We start from the raw sequence: 23,913 nt of genomic DNA on the forward strand, positions 1-23,913 counted from the left end.
TCTGTTAGAGTCTGCTCTTTTTAAGCAACCACGCACATAAGCGGTTGTCCCCCTTCATTTAACAAGGGGCCACTGGAGCGCTTAATGAGTGTCTTCACACCCGTCCACTATCCACAATTTCATCTGTCTGCACAGAGAAAAACTGGGCGGAAATATTGTTGCGTTAAGATTAGAATTAAGTTAGAGTGTGCATTTTATTTTGATATGATGTCAGGACAGCAAAGAGGAAAGCGGGTGGGTTTACATGGTCTCTTTTCCAGGGGGTGTTCTTTGGTAATGGGGGAAGCCCCCCCACCAGCAGCTGGAGTGTATGCCGTGCAGCAGGCTGAGGTTCGCGCTCCTGTTGAAAGTGAAACGCACCACCCTGAATAACCCCACATGTCGGAAGGAACAGTTGCTGATGTCAAAAGGGAGAGGGATTTCTCCCAGGCGGTAACCCGAACCCCGTTGACCCCGGAGGGCTCAACTGCAAGGCAAAGGCCAGGCTTCGGCCTAGGAACTCCCCATCTGTTCAAAGTGCCGTAAAGCTGGGGGCCCAGCTAGGCCTGGGTATCCAATCATGGTTGATTGTTTTACCAGTGGGGAGTGACATCAAAAGATGCGATTGGCTAAATCTGTGCCTTTTCCCCCTGTGTTCACGGACACTCTGCAGCCACCTCCTTCTGGGGGGATTTGCTTTGCTTTTTCAGTAGTTAAAGGGCTATTTAAAGGTCCTTCTCACAGGGGCTAACACAGAACAGCACCTGGTGACAGCACTCCTCCTTAGGTAATGTTCCCAGAACAGTTAAGAGATCTGCTATTTTAAGAGCCGGACCACAATGGCAATACGCACAATGAGCTGTGTATGTGCGCCTCTGTGTGTCAACTTTCTCCTCCAGCCCAGTTTCCCTTGTCAACCTTTTTAACTGCCCCTGCAGCTAATAAATTGCAATGTCTATCTGTCTCTGTATTGTTTTTTCTTTACCCTGTACTGGGGTGTTCTCTGTGTGTAGCGGTATTTACCCATATGGGACATAATCAACATTGTGTGAGAAGTCCAAGCCCATTATCCTCAGGCTAATGGGATGGGGGGCAGGATGAAAGCTGTTGGAGAGAATAGGATCAGCCCTAAGCCTCTGAGCTGATTAATCCCGAGAAACTCTGGCACCGTACCTGCTTGGCCACGTTGTACAAGATGCACTTTGCTCCGCCTAAAACCAGTGTTCTCCCAGTATAATCTGGATTTTTTTTTTAGTCTTCCATCCCGCTCCTAGGTTGTCTGATTTTTTTTTCTCTTTTCCCGGGCTGTTGTGGCAGTCCTAGAGCTAAGCACGGAGAAAGGGTCACCGCTGTGTTTCTCCTTCCTGTGAAAATAATGCAGCAGGAATGGCTCTGTGCTGCTCTCCCCAGTCGCCCTATCATCTGGCTCTGTTTTATCCCCCCTAATTAATAGGAATCTTTGTTATAATGATCTGTGGCATAAGCCCTTGACTTCATGCATAAGCAATGAAGCCGCAGACCCAGCAGCCCTTTTTTTAATTTCTTGGCTGGTGGCCGAGGTGAACCTGCGAATTTTGAGCTGCGCTTCAAACACTTAGCCCTTCCCTCTTCTTCCCTGTCAGTCCGTCAGTCCCTCAGGCAGTACACGCTGGCCAAACATCAGTCAACCCCGTTTTTTTTTTTTCCTCTTTCCTTCTCCTTTGCTCTCTCTCCCTCTTCATTTAGTAATGTCAGCTCTATTCTATCCACCTTTGATTCCAGCAACCTGCTCATCTGGAGGAACGTGATATATTTAATTAAGGGCTGTGTGTGTTTGTGTGTGTGTGTGTGTGTGTGTATGTATGTGTATGTATGTGTGTGCGCGCACGCGCGCGTGTGTGCACATGCATGCCTGCATGCGGCCGTGTGTGTGTGTGTGTGTGTGTGTGTGTGTGTGTACGTGTGTGTGTGTGGCTGCCTGGGTAACGGAGCCATGCGCTGGTCCTGCCACTTTTGTTTGAAAAGGTAATGGGAGGCAATTCAGGAGGAGACAGGAGTTGGAATCGCTTGTTAGGACACATGATCAAAAGCTGCTCTCTGCACTCTGCCAATCAAACCTCCTGTCGCCCCGTGAAGCAGACGTTAAATAGATTTTCCGGCTGTACGCTGCAGGCACTCTGCCAACCTGACATGTGAACTCTCACAAAAGATACCAGGCTCTCCACTTCTCCTCGCTCATCACTGCTAGAATATCGCTCTGTAGTCTTGAGCACAGACCCCATGACTAAAAATACTCTGTGAAGCCAAATGAACTGAATACAGTGCGATCATAGCACTCTTCACCTGTAGGCTGCTGAGGCTGTGCCAACATAAGTATTTGTGTGGTATTCTCAGTAAATAATGCAATCCCAAGCCTACAGATCGGCACACAGGAGGGGTACAAGTGGACAGGAGTGTATGAAGCCCCCCTTTCAGATGACAAAACACGCAGCTGCCTCCTCCGCAACACCATTCTTCATCTCGGGCCATATCACCTTTCCCACGTCTCATATTCTGACTCGTCAACAGTAGCAACTGCTGCGGAACATTCCGGGAGCCATCTTCCCTGGGCTCAGCTGTTGACTCTGTCCCACGGTGTCAGGCGGCCACAACGCTCCCATTGTGTCACTTTCTCACGCACTGCGCCGGAACCCCCCCACCCCCCTACCCCCACCCCCCTTTTCCCTGACAGGAGGAAACTAGTGTCTCTGAGACAAATCACATCCAGGGTGAATAACACAGAGGCCCGTTTGTTCACACGCACACAATGTAGGTGCATCTCATCGGCCGGCCTCAAAAGAAAGAGTGAGTGCCAAATTCGGAACACATTCCTGCGTCTAAACACACATAGTAAGGAGGAAGAGGGAGTTGTCTGTCCCATTCAAAAATCACGTATGAGTCTTTATGTATGTCTTTCCCTGCTGTCTGGAAAATGTTTTTGGTAGTGGACTGTTTCGTGTATTGTGTGTATGTTGGCTTGACGGTGGGGTAGGGGGGCTTGGAAGGAGGAGGAGGAGGAGGAGGAGGAAGAGGAGGAGGGGTGGTTGGTGGTGGTGGTGGGGGGTTTATATTTGCAACGGTTTTAATTGACTTGCTATCCTCTTTGACCCCTCCGTATCCGGTTAGTACAGTTGGAGCGAAATGCTGACACACAAGAAAACAGCGCCCCATTAATGGTCCTAAATCTGTCATTGTGCTATGGAGTGCTGGCTCTGGAAATAGCCGGGCTCTTTTTGTAAATTAAAATCAGTGTGAACCGTAACAGATGTTGACGTGCTTTTGCTTTATCTGCTGAGATCGGGGCTGTGAGGGGGGATAGCGGGCGAGCTGCCAGCGGGAGGACTGGCAAGGGCAGGGGTTTTGGGGGTGGTGGGGGCCCCCACACCTCAGAACAGGTGGGCGCGTGGGGTTACGCCAGGAAACTCTCCCCGTGTCACTCCGTTCCCGGGCTGTCCGCACGCACGCCCGCCGCGCGCCAGCGAGAGCTGTCATCTGACACAGATCAAAATAGTGCCACTGTAACCCACACCAGCCCACAGACATCTGATTTGGGTTGCTAATGATTTTAGGGGACATGCGCTGCTTGTTCTAAGGCTGTGGGTATGCGGGGCTGCACCTTCAGGAAGTGCACTCAGGGAAATGTAGTCCTGACAGTGAAGCGCTCATCGTCAGATTAGCATACGCGTATGGTGTCCTACCTAACAGCCGACTTGAATATTCCAGATTGAACTTTGATGTTGGCGTCTCGAACAAAGAGATCGTCTGATCGCCCGTGTTAAAACGAACATCTCAGTTTCTTGTTTTCAACGATGCATTGCGTGTGCCAGGAGATGAGCCGCGAAGGTAGAGAGAGGCAGGCAGAGGCAGCGGCGTTGCAGCGGCGAGCCTGAGTGCTGTTGATCACAGTGTGTTTGACGGACGCCGCCTGCCTTAGGGAGTGGCCCCTGTGCGGTTTGAAAGGCTGCAGGGGTCGAGTGGTTAATGCGCCTCAGGACCTCTCCATCCATTACGTGTCGCATAGCTCTGGTGATTGGTTAAAGTTACGCGTTCTGCTTTTGATTAACGAGAGAGAGAGAGAGAAAAAGAGAGAGAGAGGGAGAGAGGGAGAGAGGGAGCAGGGCTGCAGTCGAGATGAGCCTCAGTCATTTTCCATAATTCCAGCGCCACTTATTACAGCACCGCAATTAGAGATTTTTTGGAAGCGGAGGCACTCCAGCGACCCTCTCTTCTTTATTTTCTGCCTTCCTGCGCGCACACTCAACCCCCCCCCCCCCCACCACCACCCCATCCTTCGCCAGGTTCCTCTCGAGTGCGTAAACGGTGGGTTCGAGACATGCGCCGAGGCGTCTGCGGTCCCGCTCGCCTCTTAAGATGCTTCAGAGGAATCCGCTTTATTTCCTGTGAAAGCTGAACACTGCTCTGCTCTCAACACCACCCCCCCGGCGTGGGGCTCAGTGGCCCACACCGCTCGGCGCGGGAGAGAAAGGGAATGTGACACCCGTTGTCGGAGGACCCGTGTGGAACAATGGGCCATTGAGGCAGCAGGGCTGCCGGCCTGCGAGAGCACTTCCTGGAACCCGGAATGCTTAACCTTTTAAAGTTCTATGGTTACTCGGCCTTCCCGGCTCCATCTCCTCCACACGCCTGGGTATCATAAGAAATCAAAGATAAAGGGCCTTTGTTTTCCCGCCTCGAACCGATAAAAATAGACACCACGTCCGAAGAAGACCGCAGGCCCTCTCCGCCCCGCGGTCCAGTCGCTAACGCCCGCCACACGGTCACTGTCTTTTTTACGCGATCCCTTTTCCTTTTTTTTTTCCCTCGTCATTAACGGACGTTTACGTCAGCTCCTGCTCGCAGGCTAGCAGCTCATCCATCGGCGCTCGGCGTGCTGAAAAGCGCTGCACTTATTTAGAGTGGGGCGCGTGATAAATGAGTGCGGCCTGTGTGGTGGGGTGCGCGCAAGCTGAGGTATGCTAGCGGCCCCGGCGCTAGCGGAGAATGGATGGCGACATCTAAAAATACTGACCTTTGGACTCCTGAGTCCACGGAGCAGTGTGTGCGAATCGTGAACTCTGACATCCATGTAAACAGATCCTCGCTTGCATGGGACCATAAACAAATTTAATTGCTGCACTGTAGAAATTGAGAATGTCAGAGAACTGCAGCCGAGTATATTGCTGCACCTCCCTAATTAGACAAATGAATCACAAACAAATTAAGCTCTGGAAAAATGCTATTTTTTCTATTTTTATTTACACGGTTTATTTTGGAACATTAAGAATTAAAGAGGAAGGGCAATGGCAAGGTATACCTGAAGTGGGATTCTTGAATGGTGATCAAACAGATGACAGTGCCTTTCATAGGACCAAGTTGTGTATGCTTTATATGTTTCTTTTTTTTTATTAACTTGGGTGACTTGCATGCAGTTTATTTGTGGAATTTTATTAGTGCAAATTAGAGGGGAGTCTGGACTCCTGCGCGTTAAATACGTTTTTTGCATTTTTAATGATTTCAGTTTTGGACATGTGGACTCTGCGGATATTCCGAGCGGATCTCTCAAGCACATCAAAGTTGCCTCGCGTTCCTAATGAAGTAAAGTTTCAGTGACTGCAACATCCACTTGGCTTCTCAGTAAATTTTAATCTATTCATGTGGATCCTATTAGTCGCTCTTTTTGTCTCTGCTCTGTCTCAGGGACCCATTAATTTGGTAAATCGCTGCAAGCAGCCATGATCACTGTTAGCAGCATTATCCACACACTTCTATTAATTTAACATAGATGAATAAATGGGAATGTTTTGGAGCATTGATTAGATGTACAGTTTCTGTCTGACAGTTAGATTGCAGGGTACCCAACAAAAAAATTGCTCCTCAGTAAGGTACCCAGTAATTTAATTCTCGTGTGAAATTATAATTTATTACAGTGTGTGGGCCCTAATGATTACCGACATCAAATGGAAATTATAAATTAAAATTAAGTCCACATAGCTCTCCTAATGCTCTTCTTCACAAGTGTTGAAAAGCTCATCAGTACCCGACGAAGTTTCATGCCACGCATCTCCCCCCAACACCCCCCCCCCCAAAGCAAAACATTTCACATTCAATTTATTTACCTCATTCGGAGAGACTCGTTTATTTCACTGTTTCTCATCACCACAGATTTCAAGTGGATTGTGTGAATCCAACTGTCCCGGTTACATCTGGGTGAGGTGCGAGCTAAGCGCCTAATTCCTGTATGCAGTAGATTTCTCTTTTTTTCCCGGCCTCCTGAATAAACTGGTACTGCAAAGGAAAAGAAGCAGATGAAGTTCCTCTGTGTATAGGAGAAAAAAAAAACAGAAAGGAGGAGATGGAGTGACAGAAAGTTCATTCCGCTATCCAAGCGTTAAATGGCCCCGGTTCTTAAAAGTGACCTTGTGGGGTTGCCTGCATCGCGCAGCGGCTCCCTCCAGCTGCACACATGGCATCCATCGGGGCACAATCACGCACAGTCCCCACACCTCAGGCTCGGACATATGTTGAGTTTTATTTCATTCTTCTGACATTAATCCTATTCACCAGCTGTTCTGCCAGCTGCCATTCTCAGGCTTTAGAGGAGATTGCAGTTTTGGGGGCTCTGAATATGGGTTTATTTTGGCTCCTTATCTCCCCTCACTAAGTTTTTAGTGGATTTTTTTTCTCTTCCCTCTCCAGGTTCTGTGAGTGCCTTTCACTCTCTCTTTCTCTCTCTCTCTGTCTGTCTGTCTCCCTCTCTCACTCTCCCTCTCTGTCTGTCTCTCTCTGTCTCCCTCTCTCTCTCTCTCTCAACCTCCTTTTTCCCTTCTTCTTCATATAGATGAAGGGGGCTGATGGGCTGTTTTTAATCTCCGGTCCAAGCCCTTTTTCCTGGAGAGGGCCCTGGCTGCCAGCGTGGCTTCGGCCTCTCTCAGATTTATAATTCACCACCTTCGCCCCCGGCGCACTTTCATACAGTCACCGCGAGCCCTGCGCCAGGCGTTCTGGAGTTCCCTTCCCCCGGACGGGACCGAGGTGGCCGTGTGGCCCTCGGGGGCTCAGCTAGAGCTGGCGCCCCTCCTTCCATCTGCGGAGCGGCCAGCTGTACTCCTCCAGAGGGTACAGGAGCCATTGGCCAGCTCGAGCGGTACCCGAGAAGCCTCACCGCCAGCGAGACCCTACAGATGCTTTCTCACAATTGTGCCAGGATTTCGGCAGCCTTCACGCTCGCCAGGGCTCACGCGTTCGCAAAATCAATTTCCTTTACGCTAATAGCAACCTTTTTTATTAGTAACTTTGTTTTCTTGACATGTTTATTAACGTATTACATTACGTTTTCCTAATGCTCCTACAGTCAGGGTTTCTGAATGGCTGCCCATTGTCTGCAAGCTTGCATGAATTGATCAGGTCTCCCTCCGGTTTAATAATTCAAGGCTGATTGCTCCAAAGTGCGGCAGCAGAATGGATTGGGAGAAGCCATTTGTTGAGCTCGCGTGGCCCTGATCAAGAGGTGAGGTCCCTCGGGGACGGCGCATTTCACGTACGCCCGATAGACACGTGTCTTATTTAGAGAGGTCAGGAGCGGTGTGTGTGTGTGCAACGGCTTCCAGTTCCTAGAATCGCCGGGACAACCGGCCGCAAGCTTAGGGATAAACCTGGCGCAGAAAAGTCGTCTTTATCTCACTAGTGTGCGCCGGGCCCCATCTGCACACTGCGCAGACTGGGTCACGCTTTACTGCTGTACCGCCTGTGTGCGCCGAGATCCACGGTCGTGGAAGGTGTAGCCCTGTGAGTCCCCCCCCCCCCCATTGGGCAACAGCAGCGGAATGGCTTGGGCTCGGTCCGCCAGAGAACGCTGGCGGCGGCGGGGCGGTCTCGGCGTGACCTCGCCCTGCGCGGACGCGGGGGCCGCTATCCCACAGTGCTCTGGGGCGCTTCCATTTATTCCCGCTGTTCGCAGGCGCTGTTGACAAGCCGAACTCCCGCGCACAGGAAGAGCCTACAGGTGACTAACAGGGACTGCTCACTAAGTGGAATAATGAATAGTATTAGGTGTCAATTAAATCAAGCCTATCCCTGAGGCGCAGGTGCTCCACAATGCACTGACACATTTCAGGGAGCGGAGCCTCTTCACCCATGCATACGAGCAGCCGCATTTGCATATTAAAGAGCTGAAATTATTTAACTGAAGCAAAAAGTCTTGTGGAAATGATGGAGGTTATTAAAACTGTTGACAAGGAGGGAAGGTAATTGCCTGAAAATGAGCGACGACGTTCCGTTGTACATGGAAAATGTTTTTCTCTCTCTCTCTCTCCCTCTCTTCTCCTCTCCCTCTCTCTCCCTCTCTCTCTTTCCTCCCTGCTCATTGTGCTGCCTGGGCCGGGTGTCTAACCTATTACGTTTAGATTGCTCCCTTGCAATTAGTGCCCTTTTTGTCCTCACTTCAATAACACCGTGATTATGGAGGCTCCAGGAACATTTGGCGCAGCCAGCGGCTGTTGTCTCCGGGACCGCTGACGGGATGACAAAACACGTTTCCTTGTGTTGTTTCCCCTTTTCAGTCTGATTCTTGTAATTATTGTGTTTTATTTGGTGTGATGGCGTCTTGTTTTAGTGCCTCTGTGATTAAGACATTCAGAAGATTCCACGGCGCACCAGTGTGTACCCGGAACAGCGGCTTTGTGTGCCATGTCTCCAGTTTGTTTTCATAAGGAGATGAGAAAGATCTGTGAGGAGACACTGTATTCTGGAACGGGGCCAGCTACTGATTATACAACCTGATCCTGAAGCGAGTGCATGCATGTGTGTGTGTATGTGTGTGTGTGTGCGTGCTCGCGTTCTTGGTTAGAAATTCAGCAGTGCCTTGTGGACAGAATTGTTGGTAAATTCTTCCAAGAACAAGCAGGAAGAATCTTTAAAAATGACTTGTTCTCCTCTCCAAACTGAAATGGAGCTGCATTATTCTCTTGACCTTGGCAGCTTTTTCCAGTGCTACTTATTCACTTCTTCTCTGAAGCCTTTCTTTCCTAATATTAAGATGTTGCACTTGAAAGTGCTTTGAAGATAATAATTAACCTAATGCTCTGCAAAAATGAGTCCTCCAAGTGAATAGCTGCCTCCCCATGCATGTTAGAAATAATATTTTAACATATCCAGACGTTTTAGGGAGGAGAAAAAACACTGAATACTTCACTATATAACTGCAACATAGTAAATATCAAACAAATTAATAAATATTCTGGTGTTTTTTCAGTTTTATGTCATTGATCCTGTTTATAATGCCAGACTCTGGTAAGGGGGAGATTATTTATATGTCCAGTGGCAGCTGATCATTGATTAGGTAATTACAGGCGTCCCCTGGAGTGCTGCAGGCAGATATACAGGCCTGATGCTGAGGGGACTTCCTGACTGTCTGCCCCATGAAGGATGACACTTTGACTAACTCAGAGTCCCACACTCCCATTCAGAATAAAAAACCTGACTTGATATCCTCTCTGGAGAGGTATGACTGTGGCTGGAAAGAGCTCTTTGGGACGCGTAGGTGTTGTTGCTACTCTGGTGAGAGTATCGAACATGGACTGTCAGCCATAGTAGAACCATAAGGGCGGGAAGCACGGGCCTCTCGGACTGGAGTAGGAGATCCTCTGGGATTCCCCCCCGCCCCCCCCCCAAACCGTGTATGTCCTGGTGTGAGGATTGACGAAAGGGAAGAGCCGCTTTGACGTTTCAAGGGGGGGTGGGGTATTACAGTGGCAGCGCGAGGCACGGGGGGGGCTCTGGCAGATGTGTTGGCACGGGGCCACCGCGGCACGGCTGGCCGGGACGGGAGAGCACGCGGGGACCGGCCTCCTCAGAGAAGCGGAGCTGCGCTGCGGTGGCGGGAATGAGCAGCTAGCGCTTAGCTCAGCCCGCTCTCTGGGTTTCTGTCATCTGCCACCGTCTGCCGCCGCTGTGCAAGCGGTAGAGGATTCACAGGGCTTCAGGAGATGGACATGTGGTGGGGCTCTGCTGTCGTACCCCTGAGCAAGGTTCTTAACCCAGATTGCATCAGTAAATATCCAGCTGTACACATAGGTCGTGTGTAAGTCTGTCTTGATAAGGACGACTGCTAGGCAGATAATGTTACACATTTTGTCGTAGCAAGTTGGGATATCACTTTGTCTACATTATAGGTAATGAAGCTCTGAATAACATCACTGACAGATTAATTTGATAAAATGCAAGTTCTATGGGCTGAGAATCTTTCTGTGTATTAAGTATCATAAAGATAAGTGTACAGTATGTAGATATTATTTATGAAGTCCCATATTAAATTCAGATGGTTGGCTTCAGCTGCGAGTGCATACTGGAGGGCATACTGGAAGACTGCATGTCAACAACATATGCTTTGCACAATTAGCTCTGTTTGCATTAGCGGTAGCGACTTACCTGCTTCCATGTTTGCGCAAGCTATGGTGGACAAAGAGCCAGTTTGCTTCCAGGGAGCCCTATCATGCTGAGGTCTTTGACTCTTGAAAGGGGAGGGGTTTTACGGCACAAACATCCCTAGTTACATAGCAGATCATGTAGTGCTCAAGTTCATGTTTTCATTCTTTCCCCCCCTTGAAATAGTAAAAGGGTAACTGGAATGGAATCTCTAAAGCAGTTGCTGTAAAACCATCCACCTGGAACAAGGTGTCTCATATGCGCTTCTGTCCAATTTCCCCACTGTCAGCAGTGACTGTCATACAAGTGAAGAACAGCACAGAAATACTTTGATGCCGGGCAAACAACGTCATCTAGACTTTATGCACCATTTCAAATTGAAATTGATACGATTTGCTTTTGCTCATTGGAGTATTTTGTGTACGTTCCGTTTTCCCTGGCTGCGACTCGGGGTGAAGTGTCTGATTGCAGGTGCTCTTTACGCCCATCATAAACCCTTCAAATCTGGTGCCCGGAATAAAATCTACCTCAGCGATATGCGTCTGAAAGCATTCACCTCCAGCTGGTGCTGGGATTATTAAGTTATCTATTATGACCTGGGTAGTGCGGTCGAGAACCAAAGCCGTCGTATTTCTCCATCACATGTGTGGCAGGTGAGGGCTCGCCGCGTCAGGTGAGATTGTCAACGCTTGCCTGCTTCTCAGTGTTACACTGTTGCGGTTTCTGCTGAACATTTTAGCTTTGGCACGGTGCTCGTCTTCGTGATGAATGCTGTGTTTATACCAAACACAATCCCCTTGAAAGTTCACTGTCTTAAGATTTATGATGATAATTAGGTCCCTATTTATTATGAAGCTGTCGTAATCTAGCCGGCGTATCTTTGCTGAAGATGTCTGTCTTGCTCCCTCTATTTACCTGTGGTGTTAAGATGACATGATAGTGCTTTAACAAGCTGTGTGCCACAGATTACTAGAGAGATAAAAATGTGCATAGTGATGATGGTGATACCAGGTATTATTCAGGGAGATATGAGTTTGGTTGATGCTCTCTTTGCAACTCTTGGTGTAAGGCCTTTCTGTGTCCTGAGGGGGACAGAGGTTTTTGGTCCGGTTGTGTGTAGTTTTGTTTTATGCATTTGGGGGGGGGGGGGGGTCTTTGACAGAAGCAAAGTGGCCAGTGCTCAGTAGTGTCCCATCAAGGCCGATCCCCTCTGCCTCCCCCCTGACTATGTCCCCAGGGGTGAGGAACTTGGGTCAGTTCCAGCGCAGTCGGGACTTCTCTCAGCGCCAGGCCCCCCGGCTCCAGGCTCCGGGGGCCCGATCGCTGAGCTAAAGGGACCTTGGGAAAATGTAAATAGGAGGCGGATAGTGGCTATTGTTTTCATTCCATTCTCATCCCAGTCTGAATCGGTTCCTCCAGAGCCACACACTGTTTCATCTGAGGAGGGGAGGGGGGGGATGAAAGAGCAGAGGCCCCCAAAAGGGAAGGGAGAACACAGCTTTTATTTATCCACTTCTGATGTTGTCTTTGACAAGCCAGCGATTTACAGCAGTGCCTTATAAAGACATCATTACTTTCCCCTACTAAAAAAAAAAAGAAAGAAAAACGGCAGTCGCTTCACGACAATCCAGAATCATTCTCTTTACAGCACTTGGACTTTATAATGAAGATTTTGACTTTAGGATGTTGTAGTAAACTTTGCTATTTAAGGTGATTTCAGTTTAAATGTTAGGATTTTATATATCATTTATACTAAAACAGTGCTATGCAGTATATTCTGCTTTTGGCCCATGTTCTGCCTATGTTTGAGAGTAGACATGTTGTACCTTCTCCTTTGTACATCATTGGCATTTTATGAATATGATGATTACATTTACTGTGATATTGCCCAATTTTTCCTTTGGCATGTTTTATCAATCCAAAGAAGACAAGAGGAATGTAAGAAATAAAAAAGCACTACAGTTATTGGTATATGTATGAATATAAAAAAAAAACTTTATCTTTTATGAGGGCACTTTGAAAGAAGCCAGACGACTGCCTCATTAGCTGGGCATTTTGCTTAAGTAAACATGTATAGAAATTATAACAGCTAACCTCAGCGGCGCTTTCGGGCCTTTCGGGCGTTCTCTGTGTTATTCATGGCTGAAAATTGCGAGTTATCTTGGCGTGGTTTTACATTTGCACCTGGGGTGTTGTTCACCTCTCTCAGGTGAAAGGAGACTGGTGGTGGAAGCCCGCTTCTTTTTTTCTCTCCGCGCATTCCTGGAGGAGTCTCTCTCCTGGCACTGAGTGCGCATCTGGGTCCGAGTGTAGGTATGGAGGAGTGCCGGTGGAAGGAGGGCGGCTGGGGGGGGCTGGGGGGCTTGGGGGTGGGGTGCAGAGGCGGGCAGAATGGGACCTGGCACGGCATTATCTCCAACAGTTGGCGCATTCCTTAATGATCAAGTGCTGGAGCAGCATCTGTGGTGATGTGTGTATCTTGAGCCCAGTGGACGGGAGAGACTTCCATACGGCCTCAGACTTACCCCCCAACCCCCCCACCCCACAGTACCATCGTGCAGCTCCAGCATGCTTATGGCGAGCTGCTGAAATCCTCTCACCATGAAAGGGAGCCCTTTTTAAGAGGAGTCCTTTTTAAAGGGGAGTTTGTTTTAAACGCAGTTCTTATGGCCTGGGGGGGAAAGAATGGAAATGATGATTGCTTGCCTGGTACCTGCAGCTCCTGGTCCATACCTGGCGACATGCTTTCACTATTGGCTGGTGCTACTGACCTCTGTGACCTCAGGGGGGTTTAGCCCTCTCACAATCCCCTCCTCTCTGACCCTGGGCACTCAAGAGTCAACACTAATACAGGCCAGCTCTCCCTCTCTCCAGAGCCGGGGAACAAAAAAACATGCTTGTCATCGGAAATCCAATAATGCTGTAACAATCCAGGCTAAAGATGTCCCGTTGGCCTGACGTGATGGAGGAAATGAAAAGTCAAACAAAATGCCAGTTCTGTTTGCACTCAGAGATTCTCAGATCGGAGGTTGGGGGAAGCGCTGCCCCCATATTATCACCTGCTTGACATCTTGGGCCTTTTCTGTGGTCCAACGTTTCTGTTGAGGTGGAAGGAATCTCTTAGCCGAATTGGGGTGGGGGTGGGGATGGGGGTGGGGGGGGGATATAAAGGCCAATGCGAAAGGAATCCTCTTCCCCCCTGGAAGCAGTCTAAACAGTCTTTAAATCTCCACTGTCCTGAGGAGAGGACAAGAATAATGGGGGACAGCACGCCATGTAGGGTAAGGCGTGTCTTTGCAGCTGCCTCTCTCAGCTCCCTCCTTCAGCTTTGTTTGTCAAATGGGGAGGATAAATTCACCTCTGTGATTCTCTTTTGGAACCAAATACAGATGTCTCATAGAGTTACGGATTGTGTTTTCTTTCCCAAGTGCCTGACATAAATCTTGTTGCTAATTCAGTTGTGCGCGAGCCCTGTTGCTGTGCGTACGTACCTGTCATTCTGAGGAAAGCACATCTCGGGCTATGCAGTACATACTCTGTAATCAAAAGCTTTCAGACAATACCTCATTTGCCCTTGCTTACTTAATACTTATAAAAGTATATTTTTATTAATCAGAGTAGGTTTAAGTGCCGTTGAAACTTCCTTTCCGTGGCATATCATCAGTTGGAACGAGCCGTAAATGTACCTTTGATAAAAGGAATAAAGAAGGATCTGAAAATCTGATCTCTTTTGTCTGATCTTAGTTTCAAAGCTACGCTTTCAGATTAGAAAGTAATACATTTAAAGCCCTTGAAATATTTTGACTCAACAAATACATGTTTGTTTAGTTATAATGCATGTTGATCTGATTGGTGTTAGTATGGATATATTTAGTGCAATAGTTCAAAGTGCAGAACATCTATAAACATCCCAAAGTTGTTCTTTGTGTTGCCTCAAGTACCTCGTGACTACAATAACTCACTTACACAATGTTCTAGTAACAGAATCTCAGAGATATACACAATACATGATTATGATTTTCAGCTCTTTTGTCTGCAAAATGGTCACAAATGAGCCATTGTGTGGAGAAGCATTTAACCATTTAACATGGAGCCTCCGGGCTTCCATAGAGTACAAGAATGCCTGCTTTTGGCTTTTGCCCTTTTAGTGAGAGAACAAACCCATTCTTACAGGCTGTAAGAATGCAATCTCCATGAGCCAAGGGCACTGGAAGCCTCACAGATAATATATCATGTGGTTAAAAACACATTCCAAAGATGACAACTGAGCAAAATAAATAGGTAAAAACCAGTGGTGGTACTTAGATGTCAAGCATAGTTTCCATAACATTTATCAAAATGAATAGAACCTGCAATCATGCATATGTGTATGTGTATATATGGTCACAAAATAATGTTTTATTTTATATGCGTTTGCCTACCATATCTGAGAAGGATTGTAACTCAAATAAGGGCTGCCACTGATCCCACAATAAGATCCCAGTACTGTACCCAAATTTACTATGTATTGGCAGATTTTATGTTTTATCTATATTTCACTTCATTCATCTGTCATTTTTATCTATTTATAGTATACAGTAATGTGAACTTTTGGAAATACTCATACTCCCATGGTTACATGTAGCCTATCCAAGTATTCTGTTGTTTACACATTTTGCACCTTCACATGCAGTTACCAAATGTTGAGGATTCAGACATTTATGTTAAGTGGTTTAATTCATTTTGCAGTAGTGTGTATGAGCACAACGTTGCTAATTCTTGAATGTTTGGGAACTGCTGGTCCATCAGCTTGGTCCTGGCAACCCAGTGATGATTTCCTCCATGCAGCATCGGGTGATGGTATGACTGTCCACAGGGGCTGTGTTCAGGAACAGAGTAACAACTGAACTTGAGGAGTGCATAAGAATGGAGGGAGGACTGTGCTTTGGGGAGTGTATGAGACCGGAGGAACAGCTGAACTCAGGGAGTGAATAAAAATGGAATAAGACCAAAGACACTGGAGGAAGGGCTGTGATTGGGGAGTGAATGAGACCGGAGGAGCAGCTGTACTTGGGGAGTGCTAAAAGCTGAGGATGACCTGTGTTTGGGGGGGGGGGGGGTGAGACCAGAGGAACGGCTTAAATTTGGGGAGTGAACAGGGATGGAGGAAGAGCTGCGTTTGGGGAGCGCGTGACAGCGGGGCGGGGAGAGCTGTGTCTGATGGGAACGGGCTGACCTCTGCATCGGGCATGGAACGCGGTGCTCGGCGTGTTCTTTATCAGCCAACGGCACGCCGGATTCCAACCATTCCAAAGCTGATTCATCGTCCACCGGACAAATGTTAATTGTCTTCATCACCACTGTCTTCATGGGCAGTAGTAACAAACCTTACCTTCCTTCTAATGTGCCTTTGTAGTCCCCACTCCTTATCTCTGCCTGCCCTCTTTGGATTGACCTCCATGAGACAGTTGAGCTGCTCTCACCATCACTCTGTAGAAAGCATATATATATATGAGCAATGGCAGTAAATATGCATGTGTACTTTAGTATTATTTATCTGGTTGTGAATGTGAACGACCTTTTGGGGAAATGCATGATCCGTCACAGGCAGGAATATAAATCTGAGTTATTTACCGTCTCGGAGAGAAAGAGGGAAAGGGTAAATAAATCCCATGGTCCCTGAGAGTTTGAGACAGTATTTCTCCTCACGACACGCCCTTTGAGCCCGTGTAGTGTTAATGGAAGGATTTACATTGCTTATGATTAATACAATCAGCGCACTGCATATTTCATAGGAAGTAAACCTCTTTGTTGGCATTTACAAAGATTTGTTGAAAGTAACACATTAGCGAGTGCCTTTTTGCCAGCTTCTGTGTGACCCAAGTTACTTATTTTGCTGTTAGTGGTGTGGTTTATAGTACACTGTTTCTTTCCCTGCTGTGTGTTAATTTCAGGAGCAGTCCCTGCTAATTCAAAACTTGTGGAGGAATAGCCCTCCATATTTGTGGAATAACCCTTGATTTCCAAGGTGAAATGACTGCAACATTTTTTTTTTTAAGACTTAAATAGTCTTTCTTTTTTAAAATTCATTGTAGGTTCCACAGTTCATGTTTGTGAAATAAGCTCCTCTCTGTTAGCTTTTTCAGACGACCTCCACAATTAATGTCACAGGACCTTTTATTTTCTTGTACATCCTCTTGCTAAGGTAGAGCAGCATAATTACAGAGTTGTTACGGGTTTAATTTTATTACCTAACTAGCAATTTAGTGCAACAACATATGCCTTTCATATAGTAAATTGTTTACATGTGTTTTTGATGCACATAGGTGAATACACACCTTTTGTATAGGAATAGATAAATGTTGCCTTTAAAATTTCATCTTGATATTTTTAACAATATGACACAAATGGAAAATATTACATTTCAGCACAAGGATAACTTTAAACAAAGGCTTGTATTGAGTTTAACAGCCATGCCCTTTGTCCTTAGACTCAAATCTGAGCAAATGAGTGGATAAAGTACATTACAGATAGATTGGTTACAGATCTTAGTCTGAGGCTACAAAATATCAATCAAGTATTTCCTTGGAAATAGGACACACCCATTACCAAAATTATAGAGCTGTGTTGTGTTTTTGTCTCCTAGATTCATCCTGCATGGAAAAACTTCTTTCTAAGGACTGGAAGGAGAAGATGGAGAGACTCAACACAAGTGAACTTCTGGGAGAAATAAAAGGTGAGCTTTCCTGCCATGGCCAGAAAGATGTTTATATCCACTTCCACCACCTGTAAATAGGCATGCATCACCATCTCATACCTCCTCCCACTCCCCCATGCCTCACTCCCTTATCTCTTATGTCAAAATACCTCTTCTCCGGCCCCTCACGTGTTCCTCCTAGCTGCATAGTTATTCTGCTGTTTTATGGCTGTTGATTTCCATTTTGTCTGCGGCTTATAAAACTACCCAGCTGCCCGCTCTGGCCTTCTGCCCGGTTCGGGTGCGCGGACTGCACGGTGTCTGGGGCTGACCAGGTAAACCATCCTGCTCTGACCAGTAGAGTTGAGTGCGCTGTGTGTAAGCAGAGCTGCGGAGAAGGTAGAGTATGGAGCAAAGCCCACAGCACCCCTGCGATGTTACCCCGACGGTTTCATCATGAATCGCCCCCTTTTATTCCCCGGAGAGTTTGGCCTGCGTGGTGCGTGTCTGCCCAAAAGCCCGGTCCTAAGCACCGCCTGTTACTGAGGTCTGTTTACACGGTGGGGGGGAGGGGGGGCGGACCGGTACCAGCTCCTCGTAACTGGGGCCGTCCCTGGCTCCCCTCCTGGGCAGTGGAGTCTGGGCGGGCCGGGGGGAGTATTCGTGGGTAGCACCACCTGCCAATCCCCCCACGCCCTGTTCCCTGGCAGCACCATGTTACAAAGGAGTAATCACATTTTGCACAGTGACCCTGAGTGTAATGGTTCAGCTTCTTTGAACCATCACTGAGAGTTATTTTATCCAGCAGATCTGTATGCGAGATATATTTGACTCCAGCAGACTGAAACCCGATGGTTGGTTTATCGTTTCTATCTGAAAACTATTTAAAATGCCCTGCTAACAGAATACCATCTGCCTTTGCCATCATGTTACTCAAAGGTGCTTGTGTTGCGTTTGTTGTTTTAAAATGTACTTCCTCTTTAATGGCTGTTTTGCTCATATCCTTTTTCGGCATAATAAATAATCTATTTTCCCTCTGTTTTAATTATTGGATTAGTTTTACTCCGTTAACAAAAAAGCAGTCATACATTTTAATATGTGTATTCATCGGCAATAACCTTAATGAACCTGAATGTAAATCATGCCTTGGTAAAATAGATTCATTGTACCTGCCCTGGTATATGCCACTGTAGATCAAAGTGCTGTGGTCAAAATGTTTGAAATGATTTAGCTTTTTTCAAAGCTGGTCTTTTTTAATTACAATATGCTTCTTTATTTGATAAATAGAAATAGTGAACTGTGCGTGCAAAGGCATACTCAGGTTGAGGCTGATACAGGAAACAAGCACAAGGGGCTGTGTTGATTTCAAAGGAAACTGAACCTATATTAGAAGTTACATATATAAATACTTTTCATATCACACTGGCAGCCCTGGGTTTTTAATTAGCATGCCATTTCATATGACTGTAGACATTTCAAAGGGTCTCTTTGTGCTCCCCCTTACAAACGTCTTTCTCTGCGTTTGAAGTTTGCCTGATGTAAATACTGGCAATTAAAAAGAAGCTCAGGGTTGGAGACACACAAGGTCCCCTTAATTAAAACACAAACAAAGACCGCAAGCAGAAAATGCCATATGATTAAGATCTAAAGTGTTATGATAAATCAGAGGCCACATTAATTGTTGGGTTAAAATCAATACAAAGGCCAAGTGCGCCTGTAGGTTTAAATTAATGGAGGAAAAGTCGCGGTTAAAGGCTGACATCTAGATAAAAAGCTACCTACTGGCAGCCTGGCCTTGCAACATATTGGCAAGACTGTGCATTGAATTCAAAACCAATGGCATTGTGCATTTTACCTAGAGCTCTTCCTTTGTAGTATTGTACTGATGTTCAAAGATATATAAGTGAAATGTAAAATTCTACCCCTTTTGAGATGAATTATTATAAATTAGTTTTTTTCCTCATCAATCTACCTTCCCTTTGAGTCAGTTGCATAAAATTCAAGCCTCTTAGCAGGTTTTACTCAGATGCTTTACATATTTTTTACCTTGTGAACCTATCAGGGAGCATTGTCGTGTTGTTGCCTTGGAGTCGGGGCCTGATTGGCCAACACAAGGCCATGCCAACTGGCCCCCAAACTAGAGAACAATAGATGGATCAGAATGTGCTTGTGGGCCTTAATGATGTCAGCCACTGTGTTCTTCAACCACACTTGTGTCTAAACATGCCCAGACAAACTTAGTTTTTACTGGCAAAAGTACAAGTAAACAAAACAGTGGTATCAACACAAACATTGATTTTGACTTTAACTTTACATATTTTTAATGTATTAAACTACTGTAATTATGATTGTAGTTGTTATTGCTGTTCTTCGCATTATTTTTGGACATCATTCAGTATTTCAATGAATCTAAGCACTTTGTTGCCAGAAATGAAGAGTGACATGGAAATCACTTTATAGGGTGGTATACCTGGGTTTAAATGATTACACACCGGATTTTTAAGCCTCCTAAGAGTTAAATGCGCAGGGCGAGGAGCAGGGCAGGCACGGGGTTTGATGTGGAATTAGCGGCAGATCGCTTTCAGCCGGTGAATCCGCAGGTAACTGTTTGTTTTCATACCTGAGTTCAGCTGTCAATCAGGGGGGGAAACGGTTGAGGCGGGCGATTGAGATCTCCTGAACAAAACCGCAGAGCCAGTGAGAGAGGCGTTCTGGAGGGCGCCCAAGCCACAGAGCAGCCGGCGAGAGCGCTGCGCAGGCACGACGGCGCTTTAATTACCGCCCTTCAGAGAGATCTCTGTCCGCCCCGCCGCGCGGCGACGACGCCGTGCCACCTTCCGCCCGCGTTAGGATCCCGCCGCTCTCTCTGCCGTTGTCGGTCGCGGCCACTGCCGTTCCCCAGCACGTTCGCCGCCCACCAATTAAACGCGGTCAAAGCCGGCGGTCCTCAGAGCAGCCGAGGGGGCGGCCATTTTAATTGCTTCTTATTTGATTTTGCCACCGCCGTTCCCGCTCGAGGCACCCAGGCGCAGTAGATGTCATGGCACGTTCGCGCCATTTCGGATAGGGGGAAAATCTAGTTATCTCCTAGGGAGCTGGTCTGTCGAGGACGAATCTGGAATAATATCCTCCAGCTCCCACACCCGCCTGCTCCTCGTAAAGGTGTGTCAGCTAAAGAATTTGCACCCTGTAAATGTGCTGAGTTCAAATTCAGTTGGAATGTAAATGCAGAATTAGGGAGGGGAAAAAATATTCAAACAGAAGCTCTGCAGTTTCTGCTGTTTGGTTTGCATGGAATACTTTCATTCAGTCAGAGAGGGCATTTAATTCCCATCTACCTTTTCCCTTCTGTTTTAATTGGCATAACCCATCACCGTCCTCAGCCCCAAATATGGCAAACATTTCCAAAAAAAAAAAAAAAAATGTGGTTGCTAGATTGGAACACAAACTGCTCTCAGCCTTTTGGAAGGTTAAATAAAATGTGCCCCCCGCCCCACCCCACCCCTCCCTGACATTGTAACTCTGTAAAAGGGTTGCCCAAATTCTATATACAAGAAAATCCGGCCCCCTTGCAGTTGGATAATCAATTATTAAACGCTGTCTACATGACAGTGCCGGAGTGTGCATGACAGTCCTGTGGCACACAGATAAGTAGAAGCTACTTACAGTGGGAGAGCGGGCGGCGCTGCAGCTGAGATTGATTTGATGCCGGCTTTACCTGGGCTCGCTCCCCCGTCGGCACAGAGAGCAACTGTGCCGAGACAGACTGCCGATTGTTCAAGCAGCTGGATTCGCTCAAAAACACGATTATTCAATTTAGCATTCAGCTTTATTCTAAATTGCTCCAATAAAGCGAGGACCGAATGCCAGTGGAGATATACGGCCCCTGGATCTGTATACACACATATAACTATGACCATATTTGTTCACGTGAATGGAATTATGCCCCCCAAAATTATAGCCAGGTCGTGTACAACAAGGGGAGGCACTCTAAAAAATGATCAGTAGTTTATGTTACAATTATTGACGATCTGTATCTAATTGAATGTTGATATACAAGCAACTGTCACTCTCAGAATGAATTGGATGAGGCATGGGACAACTGTAAATATGAAAGCTGTGTGAGACGGTGTCCTGTATTCGTGCAGGAAATCCCTCCCCCCCGAGCCAGCCTGAGCCCCCAGACACCTCAGAAATTCCCTTCAAGCACCAGAGTTTACATTTTTGTCCAAACGCCTGAGCAGTGAACTGTTTGCTCCGTGCACCCAGGTGAAACAGGAGCCACAGTAAACGATTATTCTTCGGAATACATTAGACCGGGGCTGCATTTTTCCTAATGAGCTGAGGAATTTGAGGCTTGTGGCCTGCGGCAGAAAGGGACACCTTGTGCCTGTGTGTGCCATGCCCTTGCGTGGCGTTATTCAGTGTGAAAGCAGATGAGCGTTTGTGGAGATGAGTCTGGAGCTGCTGCTTGCTCCAGAAAACTGGCATTGCAGAGAATGTGCTTATGTGCTTCACATGGGAAGAAGGAAATGACTGCTCAGGAGGTCTTTGTCCACGCTTGGCGATCCCGCTCTCAATGATGGAATTATTCCTCCTTTAATTTCCGACATGGTTCGTTACAAATTGATAAAACATAATAGTGTTTTTTATCATGTTATATTGTATCATTCATTTGTCATTTGTCATCCTTTGTTTTATTAGTTTATGAGACATTTAATGGTGTATTTGTTCTGAAGCATTTTCAAAGGCTGTTCGGGAAATTCGAAAAACGATTTAGCGTAAAGCAATTTCCAGTTGACATCATTTTAATGACCAGCCCACCCTCTTTTCGCTCATAAGAACATCCAGAATTAAACCCTCGTAAGGGGCTCAGCCACAGTGGCAAATGACATCCTTACAGACGAGTAAAGCCTTTCAATCTGCATTGAATGTGGCTGGGCTTGTCTAGTGCAAGGCGCCCCGGATTTCCAACTACAGCGAGCCCTCAACCCCCAAACCAAGCAAACTTCCCTGTGACCAGGTGCAGGAAGACAAGGGGGCAGTTAAAGATGCACAGGGATATATATACACAGGAGAGTAACGGCTTTTGTGGGGACACATGAACCCCATCGTGGGGGTCAGCACAAAAAGAACTATTCCCATTCAGTGTTGGGCTCAGCCTTTTTCCAGACTGAGGTCAGCTAAGCCTTGGGAATTGGCATGCATTTGCTGTTGACGTAAATCAGGGTCACCGCGTATCATTCCTCTGATGAAAACAGCAGGAGATCAAGGTATCGCCACCCATGCCCCGAAAGGTTAATGGGTGTTCTCAGACTGTATCACATGTGTGTCAGTCAAGGTTAACTTTAACAATGAATATGCACGCTATCTGCTGTACAGTACCATGGTTCAATGATGGTTTCATCACACCCTGTTATGCATTATTGTCTCTCAAATCTATTTAAAATGGATTAACGTTGAATTTGTCATTTGACATTTTCTTTTTTGAGACATCAGCATAATAGCTGTGGAGATCTGTAATAATATCTCACTCTTTCCTCCATGCTTCACTGTGATGGAGTGAATTATCTGATGTAAAGATACAGTACCTTTTTTAGGACTCTGTGGATTTTGACTCAGATGCAGTTGTTTATCTGATGATATAGACACAAAGTGTCTTCTTTTAAATTTTTCTCTGTCAGAACATGAATATTACTACCGACATCAATACAAAATGGTGTGTGTTCAGAAGTGTTCGACCGTGCTGTTATTGAATACCCTCTTGTCACAATTTGTGTGTCCTGCCAAATGTCAACCAAGCAATTTATGAAAAAAGCCTTTAAAAATGTGTGTGGAATGCAAGTCAGAAAGCCCAGATAAAGAGGCTAGACTGGCGATATTTGCTTTTCGGAATGCATTCAGGCCTCCCTCCCAGATTTTCTTTCAAACCCAACAGCATATTCATTTTCCTGTGGCGTCCCGCATGCCAGTGTGCACCCTTATTAACATACGCAAACAGAGTCAATTGCTTCAGAATACAGTGGTCCTCTTATTTACTGGAAAAAAAAAAACAGAAAATTAACGTGTAAATGTTTTTGTTCCTTAAATCAGGTACGTGCCTGTCTTTGTTTTTCCGCTTGATGGATTGGTTCTGAGCTGCGATGGTGTGTTTTCCTGTTGCATTCTAATGTTCAGGGGATTAATAACTTGGGCTGCCATAAGCTGACATGAGCTAGTGAGGTCTGGTTTATGTTTGCTAATGACGCTTTGCTGGCAGGGTTAGTAGGCTTATATCATATCGGGGGCAGCAGGCAGAAGCCAGGTGAAACAGCTGTTGCTCGTATTGTCAAGATTCGGGGGCCAGGAAACATGTTGGTCGCTGCTCAAAACACGGGTGGAATTTTTCACGCTTCGCCATTACGGCCGTTATCACCGTATGTTTCAGTTCTCGAAGAGACGAGCGATTCGGGAACATAATGCAGCTCATCTTGATTCCGTTTTTTCGCGTTTCTGTGCTGTTACTTTCTGGGTTAGTTCCAATGGCTGCAGGACTGTGACAAAGACATGGCAAGCAGGAAGTTGGAGTCGGGGTCAGTTCCATTTCCGACTCAGTCACTTCCAGAAATGAACTGGCGTTCAATTCATTAATTGAAAAATCCTTGTAAAAATGATACAAATTTTCCCCCCACCCTGCAGACAGAATTCAATTTTTTGTGTATTTATCATCACCGCAGGGTTATTAAGTAGTGCTTTCACAGCGGAAGGAAATAAATGTATCATTTATTTAATTGTATTTGCGTCAGAAGGAGCCAGACATCCTCTTGATTGTTCGGACG

At 46.5% G+C, this 23,913-nt stretch overlaps 1 protein-coding gene across 9 annotated transcripts in view; it reads left to right on the top strand.

Annotated features, from left to right (window-relative positions):
• The window catches only part of LOC118787886 (transcription factor SOX-6-like), a 170,839-nt gene that overhangs the window by 76,257 nt on the left and 70,669 nt on the right, over nt 1-23,913 (top strand). For all 9 annotated transcript variants that reach the window (XM_036543630.1, XM_036543628.1, XM_036543634.1 and 6 more), the window contains one exon: nt 17,045-17,134. In XM_036543630.1, coding sequence (XP_036399523.1) covers nt 17,045-17,134 — 90 coding nt within the window. The remainder of the gene's footprint in view (nt 1-17,044; nt 17,135-23,913) is intronic.

This window comes from Megalops cyprinoides, chromosome 13, assembly GCF_013368585.1.
Source record: "Megalops cyprinoides isolate fMegCyp1 chromosome 13, fMegCyp1.pri, whole genome shotgun sequence".
In the NCBI taxonomy this organism is placed as follows: Eukaryota; Metazoa; Chordata; class Actinopteri; order Elopiformes; family Megalopidae; genus Megalops; species Megalops cyprinoides.